Source organism: Sus scrofa, chromosome 3 (genome assembly GCF_000003025.6).
Source record: "Sus scrofa isolate TJ Tabasco breed Duroc chromosome 3, Sscrofa11.1, whole genome shotgun sequence".
Lineage (NCBI taxonomy): Eukaryota > Metazoa > Chordata > Mammalia > Artiodactyla > Suidae > Sus > Sus scrofa.
This window is the reverse complement of record NC_010445.4, coordinates 71,605,465-71,623,503: the sequence shown is the minus strand read 5'-3', so window position 1 is coordinate 71,623,503 and position 18,039 is coordinate 71,605,465. Positions and strand designations below refer to the sequence as shown.

At 47.2% G+C, this 18,039-nt stretch overlaps 1 protein-coding gene across 1 annotated transcript in view; it reads left to right on the top strand.

Annotated features, from left to right (window-relative positions):
• Positions 1,017–18,039, top strand: part of VAX2 (ventral anterior homeobox 2) — a 28,681-nt gene continuing 11,658 nt past the window's right edge. Inside the window, exon 1 of the mRNA XM_021087393.1 lies at positions 1,017–1,319. Coding sequence (XP_020943052.1) covers positions 1,082–1,319 — 238 coding nt within the window. The 5' untranslated portion in view covers positions 1,017–1,081. The remainder of the gene's footprint in view (positions 1,320–18,039) is intronic.

The window sequence follows — 18,039 nt, the reverse complement described above, 5'->3', positions numbered from 1 at the left end:
CGGCCTTTCCTGGCGATCTCAAAGGAGAAGCTCAACTCGAGCGAACACTGGGATCCTCAGAAAGTGCTTGGGACTCAGAAGGCCCAGGGACACCCCACTGCTCATCTCCAAAGCTCTGCCCGGCTTCCAGCCTCGCTCACCCCCGCCCTTCTCCTCTCCCCAGCTGGGAGAAGCGGCCAGGGATCCAGGGCTGAGGTGGGGAGAGCTCCACGGGGCCGGGATGTGGAGCAAAAAGAGGTTTTTCACCTTCTATCCCAGTCTGGGGGTGCGATCCCCCGTGTGAAGAACTCAGAGCAGCAGAGGACCCCGGCATTTGCAGCCTACCACAGCCTCGGCCTCACTCGACCCTCTCCGCTCCTCGACCCAGCTATCTGTCAGCAAATCTGTTTCTCTCTCAGCTAGTGCGCGTCATTTCTTCAGTCCCCTGGCCTCGCGGTCTCGGGTTCTTTTACCACATTCTCGGCCTTGCTCTCAAGGAGCGCCGGGAAGGACCTTCAGTCTGTGTTCCTGAGTATGAATCTAGGGGCGGGAGGCCCCTGAATCCCAGGCATGAACCCCCATTTCCAGCCCCCCACCCCGCCAAGCGCCCCAGCAAGGCCAACCTCCTTTTTTTCTGCTCGGTCTCTCTGGGGTCGCCTTCCTGGAACACTTTGGTTATTGATCCTGCTGAAAGAGCCGGAGTGAGGAGACTGCGCTTCCTTGGGGACGAAGGGAGTGGGGAGAAGGGGTCGGCTGGTGGTTGGGGGAGGGAGTTGATAAACTTTAGGAGAGGACGTGGGGCAATCCTCTGTACCCCAGGGACGCCCGGGCCTCCCTCTGCCGGGCCGGGTGTAGAGCTAGACTAGGGGCGGAGGAGTGGGACCAACGACCCCCACTCCAACCGGGTGGCGCAGCTTCCTTGCGAGCCGCTGGGAGTCATAGAACCCCGACTCACGCCCAATCAGCAGGGAGGGGTGGAGCCGCCGTGCGGGGGCGGGGCCGGAGGAGGAGGAGTCGGGCGGGGGGTGCGAGGGGCGGGGAGGCGCTGGCTCCGCCAGCCCAAGCTGGCCGGGCGGTGGCAAAGGAGGCGGTGGCGGTAGGCATGGGCGATGGGGGCGCCGAGCGCGACCGCGGCCCCGCACGCCGGGAGTCACGCGGCGGGCGAGGCGGGGACCGCGGAGGAGCGGAGGACTCGAGCACTGATGCCGGCCGCCGCAGCCCCAGAGAAATTGCTGGGACCTCCGCCTCCAGCCCCGCGGGCTCCAGGGAGAGCGGCGCCGACAGCGACGGACAGCCTGGGCTCGGCGAGGCAGACCACTGCCGCCGCATCCTGGTACGAGGTAAGAGGACAGCTAGAAGCCCAGGTCCCCTGGACGCCCCCTCCCTTCCCCTATGTGGCTTCCGACCTTCCAGCAGCCTCCAACTCCCACTTCGTATTTCATTCAGTCAGTTATCATTCAGTCATTCATTCAGCAAACATTATTTTTAGCGTCTATTGTGTGCTGGACGTTTAGCCGAGTGCAGGGGACAAAGCGGCGACCGGTGACGAAGAGATTCCCATTTCACTGCCTTATAATTCTCAGCTTCTCGGGCCAGTGCCTCACTCCAGGCCCATCCGGGCGGGTGACTGTGGCGGGGGCCGAGATGGGAGTGCGGGATGCGGAGAGCCGAGTCCCCGCCCCGCGGCCCTCGCGGCGGGTGCGGAGAAAAGCGTCACGAGCGTTCCGCGGGGTCAGGATGAGGAGGGACCAGCGTCGGGAACCGCGCGAGGAAAAGGCCGGGGCTCCGCTGAGCGGCCGGGGTGCTTCCCCGGCCCCCGCCCAGCCTTATTTCCCAATCCCAGCCACGCAGACGCCACCGGCTGCTCCCGGGAGAGGGCACCGGGACGCGGAGGGCGGCGTGCGCGGAGCTCGCCCGCTGGGCTTCGCTCTCTCGGTTCCCACTTCCTTGCGGCGCCTGGGCCCAGCCGGCTCTCGATGCGGCCTTCTCCCAGCCTGGCCTTTCGCGTCTCCCCGGCTCTCCCTCTCTCATCGTGCTCCTCTCGTCTTTCCTGACTCTTTCCGCCGAGCTCGTCTTCTCAGCATTCTCTCCCTGCAAGCGCCTGTGGACTGCGTCCGAAAGCCCAGCTCCGCCTGCCTTCCTCGCCGCGAGGCGGAGGCTCCCCTGGCCCCCAAAGCCAGCCTGTCGCGAAGCTCCAGTCTCGGTTTTTGCCGGATCCGGGCCTCGCCTAGCGAGCTGGAAGAAGAAAGGGGATTCTGAGGTCTTGCCTTCAGCCCGTCCTAGGCCGCGGCCAGAGCCGGAGGTCTGTTTCCCTCACCATCCCCGAGTCCCGGGACCAGGCGACCCAGCGCCTAGAAGAGGCCTTTGGAGGGTAACGACTGCCTCGGCCTCCTCCAACTTCCTCGCTCGGCTTCCTCCCGCTGTCTTTTTCTTGTCCCATCTTTCTGAGCGCCGCTCCTGCGAGCCTAAGGGCCTCAAGAGAAAACGGCCAGAGCTGATTTCCTTGGCCTCTGCCTGGGAAAGGGGAACTAGCCTGACGGATGCTGGCCTGAGGTCGCTCCAGCGCCAGGCCCTGGAGTTTGTCTGATCTGAGCCGGGCTGTGTTTGAGTTACCCACACACAGACTAGGATACTGTGATGTGGTCGCACACAGCTTCCCCACAGCCACTGGCTTTGGGTGGCTCTGGGAATGGGGGCTTATATCAAGCAAGGAGGCAGCCCAATGTGAAGTTGACGGATAACCACCTTTGACACAGACTCAGGGACCCTGGTCTTTAGGAAACACTCCTGGTGCCAGGTATGGTCACCTAGAGGTGAGTGCCCAGCACTGCTCTGGGTCAGTCTTGGGTCATAGCAGAGGACAGGGCACGGGGATCTAATTTAATCCCAGATGCCCAACAGGTCCACACAGCACGGATTCCAACAGGTGTGTGGACTTGTTGGGCACCTGGGATTAAAGTAGATCCCATTCAATAGATTGTGGAGTGTCCTGGATACGAGGCACTAGCAGCCAGCTTGAGTTCCATAATCCCCAGGGCTTCCAGAAACAGAGGAATGAGCCCCCTAAGCCCAAACTCCCAAATTAAGGACTCCAGATCCCTCTGCCTGACACTCACCACATCGCACTCCATCTATGAGTAGTCATTTTCTCCTGCCTGGACTATTGTGAGTTCTTTGCCCGTCCGCCACCCCTTCTGCTCTACTAATTCTGCACGTGGATCGAATGGATTTTGTGTATAGATATCAGTGAACTCCCAGGTGTAGACTCACAGAAGCTTGGAGTCAAAAATGACCCTCCACCCTGTGGAGCAATCCACAGCCAGGAAGAGATGGACACCCCAACCCCACCCCTGGTGTGTGGGGGCAGCTTGTGTGTGTTTTTTGTCAGGTGTACTTTTACAAATGCATGTTGGCAATATAACAATGCCGTTACACTTGTACAATATAATAGAGATAGAGCACAAAAGAGGTATTTACACATCTGAAAGAAACAAAAGGTAAACAGGGCCCTCATAAATCCCTCTGCCCCTTTCCATTTAGTGACAGGAGGTTATTATGGGCCTGAGATACCAGGGACGTCATTTACTGCTAATCCCTCCTAGCCAGGGTCACCTGTGTCACCCAGCCCCACTGGGCCCAGGGCAGAGGCTCTGACCTATGAAGGCCGCCTGCTCCCACAATAGCGAGGGGGAGTCTGCAGCACCTTGGCCCCTGGCTGAATGTCCCTCCAGTATGCTCTAAGGGGAGAGGACATTTTGCCTTTGACCTCTGAGGACACATCTTCCCAAAGTACTCATGGAGGAAATCATAAAAAGGGGGAAGGTAGACGGTTGCCATCACAGTCAGGATGCTGGTGGGGTGAAGATTCTGGAAAAAAGGCCTACTCCATCTGGGTCTTTGCCCTTCTTTCTGCCTCTTTTCCACTCAGCACATGCTCCCCTGAGGGCTCTGCTCTGGGGTAGCAGATCTGATCTGTTGAGGGAGTCCCAAGGTGCAGGGGAGTAAGAGCAGAGCCTGCCGCTGGAATTAAGCAAAGTTGGTTTGGAATCCAGGCCTCACAGCCTTTTGAACTCGAACCAGTTTCTTTGCCTCTCTGTGCCTCTGTTTCCTCATCTGTACAAAGAAAGGCTGTGCTAAGGGTCAGAGATACTGTCTATGAAACTGCAAACCACCAGCAAGGTCTCCATAAATAGCCCGTTGAAGGAAAGGGAAGGGAGTTCCGAGGAGACCTACAAGCTGCCTCAGGCAGTGGGCCTCCTTCCCCAGAGGCCTCCCCTTCTGCACACCCCCTAGGCCCAGAGGCTATGTTGGGAGGTGAGCAGCCAAGGAGTCAAGAATCGGCTGATGAAAGGAGGTCCAGCGTCACCTTGCAGACCACACAGTGCGGCCTTCCCCAGTCCCCTTCGAGGAACCCTCGCTCCACCAATCGCTCAAGTTTCCCTGCTTCTGCAAAATGTGGGTCAGGGAGCCAGGGAGGCCGACCTTGCTGCATCCCCTGCCTCAAAATGGAGGCTTCCTTATGCTCCTGGGGCACAAACAAGGCCACCAGGATGACAGACGGGTACACACAACAGGCACTGCACACCCCCCACCGAGGATGCAGCTAAGCTTCCTTGGGGACCAAACAGCCGCCTGGGCCATCTCACACCTCTGCAAGCACTGCCCATGGGTGAGGGGACATACTGGGGAATCCTTTTGTTTCCTATTTGGAAAGGGCGAGCCAGCCTAGGGCAGGAAGCAGATGGAAGGAGAACCGCCTGGCTTTAAGTTCGCTGCAGCCTCGGCAGCGGCAGTGCAAGGGCCTTTTTCGGTGGAGCCGGGATCCTTGCAGTCAGAAGAGGTGAGACCACTCTCAGCCTTGACTCCCAAACCTCACAATCTGCGCCCACACCCACACTCTCAGAGGCACCAATGTGATTCCCAAATTAATCCAGAGTCCACTTCAACAACCCCTCTGGATAAAGCCGGGAATGGCTGTCTGCCAGCATCACCCGACCCAGCGAATGTTATGAACAATGCCTAGTGCTCGCCCCAGCTCACCCAAGGCGGTCCCTCACACCTTCGGGTCTCCAAACCCCACGGGGGCCTCACCTTCTGCCCCGGCTCTGGCCTGAGCAGGAGCAGGATTCAGAGGCTGCCCGAGGGACACTCCAGCACCTTGAGGCCTGCAGCACACCTGGCCTGGCTCCAAACCCCTCTGCACCCCTCTGTCTGGGAGCAGAGGGACAGGAAGAGTGCGGGAGATTTTGACTGAATGCCTACCTCTTCCTGCTGGAGCACTACCACCCACTTGCGGAAATGCTTTCAGCTGGCTCAGTGGGAGGCTGCAGGATGGCCAGAGCCTCTGGCTGCAGCCAAAGAGTTCCCTCTACTATGGATGTGGATGTAGAGCAGGGAGCCATCGTATTTAGGAGGTCTGGCCCCCTCCTGAGGATCTGGGGCCTGTGTTGGACCTGCGCTGGACCTGCGCTGCCGAGATGCATTGGTGGAAGCACCGACAGCACAATGGCCTACACCAGGCAGGGTCCTGGCTAAAGCAGACACATCTGAGGACACCCGGAAAGGGCCAAGTCTTCAGGGGCTGGAGCTAGGAGGGGCCTGTGGGAACAGACAGGTCTGGGCTCAGCGTTGACTGGCAACCTCTCAATTTCTACCTGGATTTATAGCAGCCACTGGACCCAGTGGACTCTGGACCTAGCAGGCCTCACCCCAGCAGTCAAGTCATGGCAGCTTCATGGGGGCACACATGCCCAGATGCCCACCTTCCCAAGGAAGTGTTTTGACCATGGAGAAGGCAGGAGGCAGAGTGTTGTATTGGAAGGTGCACTGGATTGTGAGACACAGAGCCTGTAGCCTCAATATAAACCTGTTAAGGGATGCGGAAATCCAGGACCAGCCCCCACCCCCTCACACACACAAGCAGTCTTAAAAGGTTTAAATAATTCATGTACGGGATTGCACTTTGGGTGTTTTGTTTTTAATTTTAGCTTGGGGGTTTATAAGAGTATTCGATTTTTTTTTTTTTCCTGAGGTTGTTTTTGTTTTCCGTCTGTAATGTTTTTCCTTTTGCTTTGTTTTTGCGAGAAAGGCTCACATTCTCACAGTGGGTCTATGCCAGGCCCCTTCATTTTGGTCTTTGTTTTTCCCTAAATCCATACCCCATCTCCCCCCACAGAAGCAGACCTTCAGCCAAATGTGTCCTCTTGCTGGTGTCTTGCGGGCACCACTTTCATTTTCAGGGAACTGTATGACACCTTTGGTGGCTCCTTGTGTTCTCAGCTGTTTCTGCCACCCTGGGTGATCTCTTGGACTCCGGTGCCAGTAGATCCTCTGCTGATAATCACTCCCAGCATGCATGAGCATGCAGTGCACACACCCTGAGGGGTCTGAGCTCCCAGGTGACGTGGCTGGGCAGGGAGGCTAGGACAGCGTGTAGGTAGTCAGGGACAAGGGGAGGGAGCACACAGCGGCAGCATGCGTCCCTGGGCTTCTGTACCCTGGCACCACCCATTTGAGGCTTCACCCACTGCGCAGCATGTAGGGAGAGAGGGTTTCAAAAACGGGTCCTGTTGGCTCTATGCCAGTTCCTCAATTACCCCCCCCCCCACTGGGGTGTAGTAAGCTCCCTCTCAGTTCACTTTTTCTTTGATTTGCATTTTAAATGGGCAGGAGTTGGGGGCAGGCAATGGAGTCTATGAAGCAAATGAATTTTGCCTCTATGTCCTGTTTGTTTTACATAAACTAAATTAGCCTGACCCTTCTGGGAAAGTGGGTGGCTGGTTACCCGCAATGCATCCTGGCAGGTCTGTACCCCAAATTAAGAAGCTCTGATGGAGGACACCCAGGCACAGTGGGCCTTCCGAGGAAATCCCCAGGACCGGTGGTGATCAGGCGCCTGGTTTGCACCCCGTCCATCACCCATCCTGGAGGAAGGTTGGAGGTTCTCCGCTGCGAATGCCAGTTGGCAATGGACCGCGGAAAGGGGTGGCAGCATCAGGATGGGATCTGGCCTACAAAACCGAGGAGGTGGTGGACCCAGAAAAGCCAGGGCTCAGAGTGCCTGCTGGGTGGGTGGGGCAGGTGGAGGCTGTTGAGATGCTGGTTGTGCCCCCATTCACCCCCCACCCCCAAACCGGCAAAGACCTGGAAACAAACTCTCCCATGTTCTCCCCATGATCTTGCCCTTCGCTTGCTAGTTGATTCATTCCACAAACATTTTGAGTACCTAGTAGGTGCCAGACCGACCCAATGGGGCTGCTGTTGCTAAAATTACCAACTGAGAGTCCATTTTGCATGCAGGGACTGTGGGGCTCCTGAGCTGCCATGGAGGCCCTGCCAGGGTGTCAAAGGGCGTCGGCACTAAATTCAAGAGAGGCGGGGGCCGGGAGCCGGGAGCCGGGAGCCGGATTCCCTTGATGCTGAACAGGGACCTCTTAGGAGACTGTCCCCGCTCCCGCCAAACCCACGTGATCTCCCCAAATGTGTTCTGTACGCATACAGTAGGCACTCAGTAAATATTTGCCGAATGAATGAAAGCAGGCAAAACCATCGCATCGCGAGGAATTTCACTAGGTAAAAGGCCGGATAGTGGCCCGTCCCTGGAAGAACATCTGTTCCGAAATGACCTTATTTTTTGACGTTGCAAAGTCGTTGCTTATGTGGAACGATGATGATGCCAGAGCACAGAATAATTGTTAAAATATAAAGTTGGCGCCATATTTTCGGAATTTTGTGCAATTCTCAACTTTGGAAACCGCTGAAATATATAACCTGAAAAAGCTCAGATATGGTTCTCTTACTGGGCCTGCGAAGCCTCCTAGAGGACGGCCGCGTCTGGAGCAGAAGGTCGTGCGAAGGGCACGGCCAGAAGGGCGGTAGTGAGTCTCCCGGCTCTCTGCCACTGCTTAGTGCAAAGCCAACCAGGAAAATAACTGGATAAACCCGTGCCCCTCCTCCCCGCCCAATTCACACGCCTCCAATCCTCCGATGGAGCTTGAAATAACCGGGAAATTAAAGCCACCGTTTGTTCGGTATTTTGCTTGTTCCACCACCCACCACGGCCACCCGCGGAGCTTCAGGCAGCCTGGGCGGGGCGCGTGGAGGACACCCTGCGAGGAGCCAGTGTAGACGAGTAGGTAGAGAATTTAAATTCAAAAAGCAATACAAGCTTTAGGTGTAAAACAAAAACAAAAACAAAACAAGAGGCGGTAGAAGCCTCCTAGAAATAGCCGCCGTTCGCAGGTTCAGGGGTGCTTCAGAAAATTTCCCCTCTCTTTTATACAAAAGTTAGCGATAGCGGAATCGTATTATGCAAGCCATCTTGAGACTTAACCATTTAAAAAACTCAGTCCGCAGGGGACGGGGTGGGGTGGGGCGGGGTGTCATCTTTTCTGCCCAGCCATTTACACTGCTCCCCGACAGGACAGTATTCCTTGGATTGGGGAAAGCCAGATTCTCCAAACCTCAGGAAGGTTGATCCGGTGGTTTTTCCCTGGTACAGACATGGCAAAATGAACTCCCAAGGCGCGGGTCTTCTTTTGTCCTTTGAGTGTTTGCAAAGGATAAATTCCTAGCAGTGGAATTGCTGCTTCCAAAAGTTTACATTCACTAATTTTTAAAAAATTTTAAATAGTAATTAATTCCTGTGATTCGAACATCAAAAAGTTGTTTTAAATACACATCGAAAAATCTCTCTCCTATCCCTGTCCCCTCCACCTCCATCCTCCAGCCATTATTTACTGCTTTCTCATAGGTTCTTCCAAATAACGTCTAGGCTTATGCAAGTCGGTGCAGCTGGATTATTTTTGCTTTCGTTTTTTTATTCATATGGTGAAATCTCTATTTTTTCCTTCGCCTTATTATTTTCACTTACCTGTGAATCTTGGGATTGAAAGAACTCCTTGTTAATTTTTTACAGATGTGTAGTATTCCATTTATAGAGACTGGGTGGGCCATAATATGTTATATAACCCATACCCTAATGGTAGATATTTAGCTTTTTTCTTATCTTTGTCATTGTATACAATGTGGCAATGCATCAACTTGTTCCTTGGTCACTTTCTTAGGTGTGGGTTTATCTGTCAGAGAAGTTCCCAAAAGTAGGCTACTGGGTCAAAGAGCATCTGTGTTTGTAATTTGGAAGATAATGCCAAGGGCCCTACATAAGATGATACCCCAGACCCCCAGCAATGCTTGAAAGTACTTGTATCCCCAAATTTTGCTATCACAGTTCACACTTTATATCTTGATAGATGTCTAATTGTTCTTCCAGAGGAAATATGTTTAGCAATTTATACCCCATCTTTGCCCTCTCCCCATATGGGCATTATATTGCTCACATACCTTTGCTAAGAAATACTTCACTGGCATTTTAATTTTTACTCTTTGTTTACTAGTGGAATTGAGCATCTTTCCATGTTTATTGGCCAGATGTATTTCTTCTGCTATCTATTTATTCATTCCACTTGACCATTTAAATTCTCAAATATCTTTCCTTATTGATTTGTAGAAACTCTATTATAGATAGTAGCTCATTGCTTTCAATATATATTGCTTTTTTTACTTTATTAATTGTCCTCTAATTTTTCTTATGTCTTTTGGTTTCTGAAGTATAAAATATCTTTCTAATTACAAAACCAATCCCTGCTGTTTTGCTATATTGGTAAGTTGAAAGTTCTTCATTTCTCCCATGTAATATGCTTCTACTCCCAAGATGTAATCTCCTAAACTTTCTCTAGTAATTAAAAAATATAAATATATGAGTTACATATTGCAAAAGTGAGGGGTTTTTTTACAAACTGCTTTTTTTCATTTAACATTCATTTAATAGGTATCTTCCTCTCTAAAACCACCTATTATTTTTAGCAGCTGCGTAGTACTAAATTATGCAGACATAATGAATCAATCTCTTGTTGATGAATCTTTAGGTTGGTTCTGCTATTTCACCATTCCAAATGCTTCAGTGATTCTTTGTATCCTAACTTGAACAGATTTTTTGAAAGTTTCATTTATGAGACGTGAAAGATATGTAAACAGGTGAGACTTTTTTATATTAAGGAATGGTTATTAATGTTTCTACTTGTGACAACAGTATCATGATTGTTTTTTAAAGGAGTCTTAGAAATACTTATAAAATATTTTTGGATGAAATGATGTGATGTTTGGGATTTGTTTAAATTATGGGGCTATAGAGGAAATAGAAGAAATAGAATTGTTCCTGAGTTTATAATTATTGAGGGTGAGAGGTAGATATATCAGAATCCAGTATAATATTCTCTCTTGGTTTGTTTGTATTTGAAATTTCTCATGATAAAAGTTTTAAAATAATAAAATATCATTTCACATATATCTGGTATGCCTATAATTACAGGATAAATTCCTAGAAGTGAAAATTTGAAATCCAAGTACATAGGCTTAAAATTGTGATTGATATTTCCAAAATGCCAAAAAGTGTACAGACTTGTCCTCCCAGAAATTGTGTATAACTGTGCCATTTCTCATCCTCCCAACCCAGGATATACTCAACCTTTTAGAGTAAAATAATTTCAAGTGAAAAAAATCTTATTTTTTAGTGTTTTTAATTACTAGTGAGATTAAGCATGTTTTCATACACTTATTTTTTATTTTTATTTTTTCTTCTGTGAATTTTCCATTCATGTACTTAGCCATTTCTCTTTTGGTTTGCTCATGTTTTCTTATAGTTCTAAAAATATTTATATGTATTTATATATTACATTTATATAAATATATGTGTAACATATGTAAATATATAAACATATCATGTGTATTTATATAGAAGTGTAATGATCCCCTTTTCTGTGACATGTGTTGCAAACGTCCCCAGATCTTTTTCTTTTTAACTTTACTTTGGGTTGGTATTTTTTTATATGGACTCAGATTTGAACAGTAATCACATCTAGTGGTCATTTCCTTTTGGGTATCTACATGTTAGTTCTCAACTAGAAAGTTCTTCTCCAACCAAAGGTAATAATATCATATATATTATATATGATGTACATGCTATATATATAGTTATATTACTCAAATTTTTGTTATAAAACTTCAGTATGTGTTGCAGTTTTTTGAGTTTATAATTGCCTTTTTTGTTTCTAATGTCTTATCATTTATGAAGTGTAAAATATTCTTTTAATTACAAACCAATCCATACTGAAATCATGTGAAAGTTAAAAATTCTTCATTTTTTGTAAATTAACTATACTCTAATTAAAAAAATAATAATTCTTCATTTCCCCCACATAAGACCTTCTACTCACAAGATGTAACCTCCCCAACTTTCCCCAGTAATTGAAAAACGTAAATATGCAAGTTATAGATCACAGAGGTGAGATGTTTTTGCAAACTGCTAAAACAGTCTGTTCACAGACTGGAACAGTGTTTGCAACAAACCAAATAATAAAGAAGTGTGTAAAGTAAGATGGGAGACATCTTCCCTCCCTAACCAGTTTCCACTCCGCAGAGCAAACAGAAGAGAGAGGTGTTCATCCTGCCAGGCTTCATTCTGTGTAAGTACAAGCATACACACACACACACACACACACACACACACACACACACACGCACAATTTAGTTTTACCTTTTGTTCTTTATGGAAATTAGTGAGTACATATGTACTTGCCATTTGCACATAGCAGTAGACCTCTGTCCAGATTAGTGCATGAAGGTGCACTTCGTTCTTGTTAATGTCTATATAACAAACAGCCAAAGGCATGACAATACTGTGACCTCACCAGCAGCATTCTTGCTGATAAACGTTCAGCCTTTTCTTCCCCCCTCTTAAAACCTGCACTACAAAGAGTGGCTCTGTCTTTATCAAAGTATATCAATACTTCTCTAGGATAGAAACCTCTATGTAATTTCTGAAACAAAGGACCTGAACATTTTATAATTTAGCTCAGCATTGTGAAATTGCCCTCCAAGACAACTTATTTTGTATTAATTTTTATTCTCACCAGCAGAGCTTGAGAAAACCTATTTTCTCTCACCTTTGCCAGCACAATTGTCCTAGTCTGCTCTATAAAATGTGATGTCTGAAAAAATTTAGCTCATTGATGCTCTTTCATTTAGGTCCCTCTGAGCTTGAGTACTTTTTCATATTTATCAGCCGCTAGTATTTCTTCTTCTCTGAATAACTCTTTCATATCATTTGTTCAGTTTCCCACTGGACCGTTGGACTTTATGCATTAGTCTATAGAGACTGTGTGTGCACTAGACATTAAGACTCTGTGAAGCATGTATTATTAACATTTCCTCCCAATCTGTCATTTGTCATTTAACTGTCTCTCATCCTGTAGAAGCTTTTATTTCTAGATAGTCAAAGCTGTCATTTATTTTTTAAAAGTATTCAGTATTTTTGTTCCATTTTTAGAGCTCTATTTTTTACATCTAAAGTTTTATCCCAGGGAGTTCCCTTCGTGGCTCAGCGATAACGAACCCGACTAGAATCATGAGGGTGAAGGTTCAATCCCTGGCCTCGCTCAGTGGGTTAACGATTCGGAGTTGCCATGAGCTGTGGTGTAGGTCACAGACACGGCTCAGATCTGGTGTTGCTGTGGCTGTGGCCAGCAGCTGTGGCTCTGATTCAACCCCTGGCCTGGCAACCTCCATTTGCTGTGGGTGTGGCCCTAAAAACACAATCAATCGATCAATCAATCAATCAAGTTTTATTCCACCTTGTGTATATTTTTGCATGCAGCGTGGAATAAATTACTTCATTCCAGATGAGCCAACTGTCCAATGGGCAGGTCTCTAATAATCTTGTCTTTTCTTCAACTAATTTGATATGTCAACTGAATCGCTGTTATACAGCCAACATTTTCAGAACATTGTAAATCAACTATACTTCAATAAAACTTTTAAAAATGAAAATCAACCAAAAATAATAATAATAAAAATAATTTTTAAAAATGTCATCTTTATACTATACCAAATCCTCACAAAGGTGTGGATTTGCTTCCCAACTCTTGCACCAGCATCATACCATTTTAATTGCCATAGAGTTGTAATACATCTCGCTGCAATGGTAATGCAAGTATTCTCTCCTCACTTTTTAATATTTTTTCTCAACTATTCTTACATTTTCAATTTTCTCAGTAACCTTGAGAATGAATTTTATTGGGGATGGGGGTGGGCCAGTTCCAAGTTCCCAGGCAAGAGATTGAATCTGCACTACAGCAGTGGCCCAAGCCACTGCAGTGACAATGCTGGATCCTTAACTTGCTAACCACAAGGGAATTCCAAGAATTTTTAATCAGGAATATTTATAGTGATCATATTATATTTATAGATTAAATTGGAGCCATGAGCTGTGGTGTAGTTTGCAGACGCAGCTCGGATCCTGCGTTGCTGTGGCTCTGGCGTAGGCTGGTGGCTACGGCTCCGAGTAGACCCCTAGCCTGGGAACCTCCATATGCCTTGGGAGCAGCCCAAGAAATGGCAAAAAAAAAAAGACAAAAATTGGAGAGACCTCATCACATTTAAAAATCAGCACATTGGAGTTCCCATTGTGGCTCAGTGGTAACAAACCCGACTAGCATCTATGAGGATGTGGGTTCAATCCCTGGCCTTGCTCAGTGGGTTAAAGATCTGGCATTCTATGAGCTTTGGTCTAGGTCGCAGATGAAGCTTGAATCCCGTTGCTATGGCTGTGGCATAGACAGGCCTCATTCCTTTTAATTGCTACATGATATTTTATAAAATATGAATGTTATGGAAGTTCCCTGGTGGCCTAGAGGTTAGGGAGTCAGCACAGTCACTGCTGTGGCTAGGGTTTGATTCCCCAGCCCAGGAACTTCCACACATGGTATGAATGTACCATAATTTGTTCAGCTATTTCCGTTATGGGGAACCCTCGAGATGCTTTCAGTTTTTGAACATTTTCAACAATGCTGCAGTAAACATCCTTCTATATATCTTGGAGGACATGAACCTGTGCTTTTCTTTATAAATATCTACTTAAATAAAATTATTGGGGCAAAAGTTGTATGCATCTTTAACTTGACAAATGAAGCCTTAAAAGGTTGTGAGAATTTATAGTCCAATCGGCAGCAGAGTGTGGATTCCCAAACAGTGCATCACTGCTTTATTAATTAGCTACTCATATCTCTCCAATCTTATGGGAGATAAATGGTTACCTATTGCTGCTTGAACTTGGATTATCCTGATTACTGTGAAGCCGTGCTCATATTTTCATATACTTATTTGGCTATTTGGATATTTTTTTCTGTGAATGGCTCAGATAAATTACTTGACCATTTTTTCTACTAGACTATTTTCCCATTTAAAAATTGTTTAGGAATGTCCCTTGTGGCACAGTGGAAACAAATCCAACTAGGAACCATGAGGTTAAGAGTTCGCTCCCTGGCCTCGCTCAGTGGGTTAAGGATCCAGTGTTGCCATGATCTGTGGTGTGGGTCACAGATGTGACTCGGATCTGGCATTGCTGTGGCTGTGGTGTAGGCCAGCAGCTGCAGCTCTGATTCGACCCCTAGCCTGGGAACCTCCATATGCTGCAGGTGCAGCCCTAAAAAGACAAAAAATAAAAATTATTTATTCATAATTGCATCTTATGTATTCTAGATATTATTTCTTTGTCATTTTAAAAAAGATTTTCTTCAATTCTGTCTTTTGTATTTTGTCTTCCTCTCGGTGCTTTTGACTTACAGGAGTTTTCAGCTTTAATGTAGTTAAATACATCCGTTGTTTTTCCTTTACAGCTCAGGTGTATATCTTGCTTGGAAAGCTCTTCCCAAGCTTAGGATTATAAAAATATCCTCCTATATTTTCTTTAAATATCATTATCATTTTATAGTCTATGATTTGCTCTCTAATCCATTTGAAACATTGTTCTTTATGGTGTGAGATATGAATTTAACTAAATTTTATTCCAAACAGATAACTTATGGTCACCAGTCTACCTAACTCCACTTATAGACTAGACCAACCTGTCCCCACTTAGAATATTCCTTTATTATAAACTCTGTCACTATAAATACATGGCTCTAATTGTGTAATCTTGTTCCATTGTTTCTCAATATTCAGTTATTTAAATATCACCTTTACTATTTCTATTGTATCCATGTTTCATTTACTTAATATTTTAGCATAACGGTATTTTTTTTTTTTTTTTTTTTTTTTTTGGACACACCAGCAGCATGTGGAAGTTCCTGGTCTAGAAATCAACCCAATCTCTGTGCCACAGCTGTGGTGATACCACATACTTGACCTGCTGCACCACAAGGGAACTTCCAGCATGATATATTTTAAAACAAAAAACCTACTTTAGCTTTATTCTAAGCATGTAACTCACAGGTTTAAATTTTTTCTAGTAAACACTAAAATATGTGCGTAACTTTTGAAATGGCAAAGTTTTATTTATGTATCATTTTCATTTCTCTCTCTCTCTCTTTTTTTTTTATCTTTTTAGGGCCACACCCTCAGCATATGGAGGTTTCCAGGCTAGGGGTCAAATCGGAGCTATAGCCGCAGGCCTATACCACAGCCACAGCCAGATCCTTAACCCACTGAGCAAGGCCAGGGATCGAACTCTTATCCTCGTGGTTCCTAGTGGGATTCATTTCCGCTGCACCATGATGGGAACTCCTATGTATCATTTTAAATCATCTCGCAAACTGCTGATGAAATGCAGAGGCATCTGGGGAAACACAGTTGTGTTCTTTCCACTAAGGATTGATCACTTTCTGTAACAAAATATTATTTTAGCTTCCTGGCATGTTGTTGTTGTTATTGTCTTACTTTGAAATAGTTATAAATGGCCAAGAAGTTGTAAAAATGGTAGAGTATTTCCATGTGTCTATAACCCAGCTTCTCATGATGACATCTTGCCCTGTCAAAACTGGACGTTAACATTGCTATGGTATTATTAGCTAGACTATTGACCTTTCTTGGATTTCTTTCTTTTTTTTTTTTCCTTTTTTCTTTTTGTCTTTTTAGGGCCACACTTTCGGCATATGGTGGTTCCCAGGCGAGGGGTCGAATTGGAGCTATAGCCACCGGCCTACGCCAGAGCCACAGCCACATCAGTTCCAAGCTGCATCTTCGGCCTCCACCACAGCTCACGACAACACCGGATCCTTGACCCACTGAGTGCGATCAGGGATCGAACCCGTGTCCTCATGGAAGCCAGTCAGGTTCGTTTCTGCTGTGCCACAATGGGAACTCCGCCTTTCTTGGATTTCACCCATCTTTTTCATGGACTGTTTTTCTTTGTAATAGCACCTCGACATTTTATCACATTTGTGAATCCCTGAAACCACCACCCCAATGAAGATACAGAACTGTTCCATCACTGCCAAGAAACACCTTTACAGTCACAGCCTCCCTTCCCTAACTGCTGGCAAACACAGTTCAGTTCCTTTTAACTCTGTCATGTTGCTAATGAAACATACATGGAATCATACAGTCCATCACTTCAAGGACTGGCTTCGTTTTTTCACTCAGAATTTCTCTGGAAATGTATTCAAATTGTGGTGCTAGGAATTCCCGTCGTGGCTCAGTGGTTACGAATCTAACTAGGAACCATGAGGTTGAGGGTTCGATCCCTGGCCTTGCTCAGTAGGTTAAGAATCCGGTGTTGCCGTGAGCTGTGGTGTAGGTTGCAGACACGGCTCGGGTCCTGTGTTGCTGTGGCTGTGGCTACAGCTCCGATTCAAGCCCTAGCCTGGGACCCTCCATGTGCTGATGGAGCGGCTCAAGAAAAGGCAAAAAAAAAAAATTGTGGTGCTATCAATAGTCTCTCCTTTTTATTGCCGCGTACAGTTGTACCATGGTTTGTTTGTCCATTCACCTACTGACGGACATCTGGATTGTTTCCATTTGGGGGCTATCACAAATAAATTGGCTACGAACATCTGCATTTTGATGTGAACCTAAGATTTCGTTTCTCTGGAATAAATGTCCAGGAATTAGGTCACTAGGGTCTATGGTAAACAGAGGTCTAACTCTTTAAGAAACTTCCAGGTCATTTTCCAGAGTGGCTGCACCATTCTCCATCCCCCTATTGACAGATCTAGTTTCTTGGCACCCTCACCAGCCTTGGGGACTCTCAGTATGTTTTGTTTTGTTTGTTTTTCTGCTTTTTAGGGCTGCACCCGTGTCATATGGAAGTCCCCAGGCGAGGAATTGAATTGATGCTATAGCTGCTGGGCCACAGTCACAGCCACATCAACTCGGGGTCTGAACCAAGTCTTCGAACTACACTACAGCTCACGGCCATGCTGGATCCCCCACCCACTGAGCAAGGCCAGGGATCCAACCTGCATCCTCGTGGATACTAGTGGGATTCGTTTTTGCTGCACCACACCTGGAACTCCCATTTTTAATTTTAGCTATTCTGATAGGTATTTCTGATGGTTTTTATTTGCCTTGCCCTAATGGCTAGTGATGTTGAATGTCTTTCCATGTGCTGGTTTGTACGAATCATTTAAATATCTGGGGCAAGTCTGAGGTGTCTTTCTTACAAGTTCCCACCTCTCCTGGCTCTGAGGAGGAGGGTTGCCCTTGGCTGGTCCTGAGGCAGGAATGCTCCTCTTAGCAAAGAAGAAAGTGGGGCTGGGGGGCTGGGTATACAGTTTGACCTCTGGTCGGGAGCACAGCCTCTTCAGAGCTTCCCATGGGCTCCAGGAGGCCTGTCCAGAAGAGGATGTGAAGCTTCTTGCACCTCGTATGACACCCATCGCCCTTGCTCCTATTCACACCCTCCAAGACACTTTTTTTTTTTTTTTTGTCTTTTGTCTTTATAGGGCCATACCTGCAGCATATGGAGGTTCCCAGGCAAGGGGTCAAATTGGAGCTGTAGCTGCCAGGCTATGCCACAGCCACAGCAACGCCAGATCTGAGCCGCGTCTGTGACCCACATCATAGCTCATGGCAACGCCGGATCCTTAACCCACTGAGTGAGGCCAGAGATCGAACCCTCAACCTCATGGTTCCTAGTCAGATTCGTTTCCGCTGCACCATCACGGGAACTCCCAAGACAGTTTTAATACAATCAGTGCCTTTGGAGATGGACTCTGTGGTGAGGGT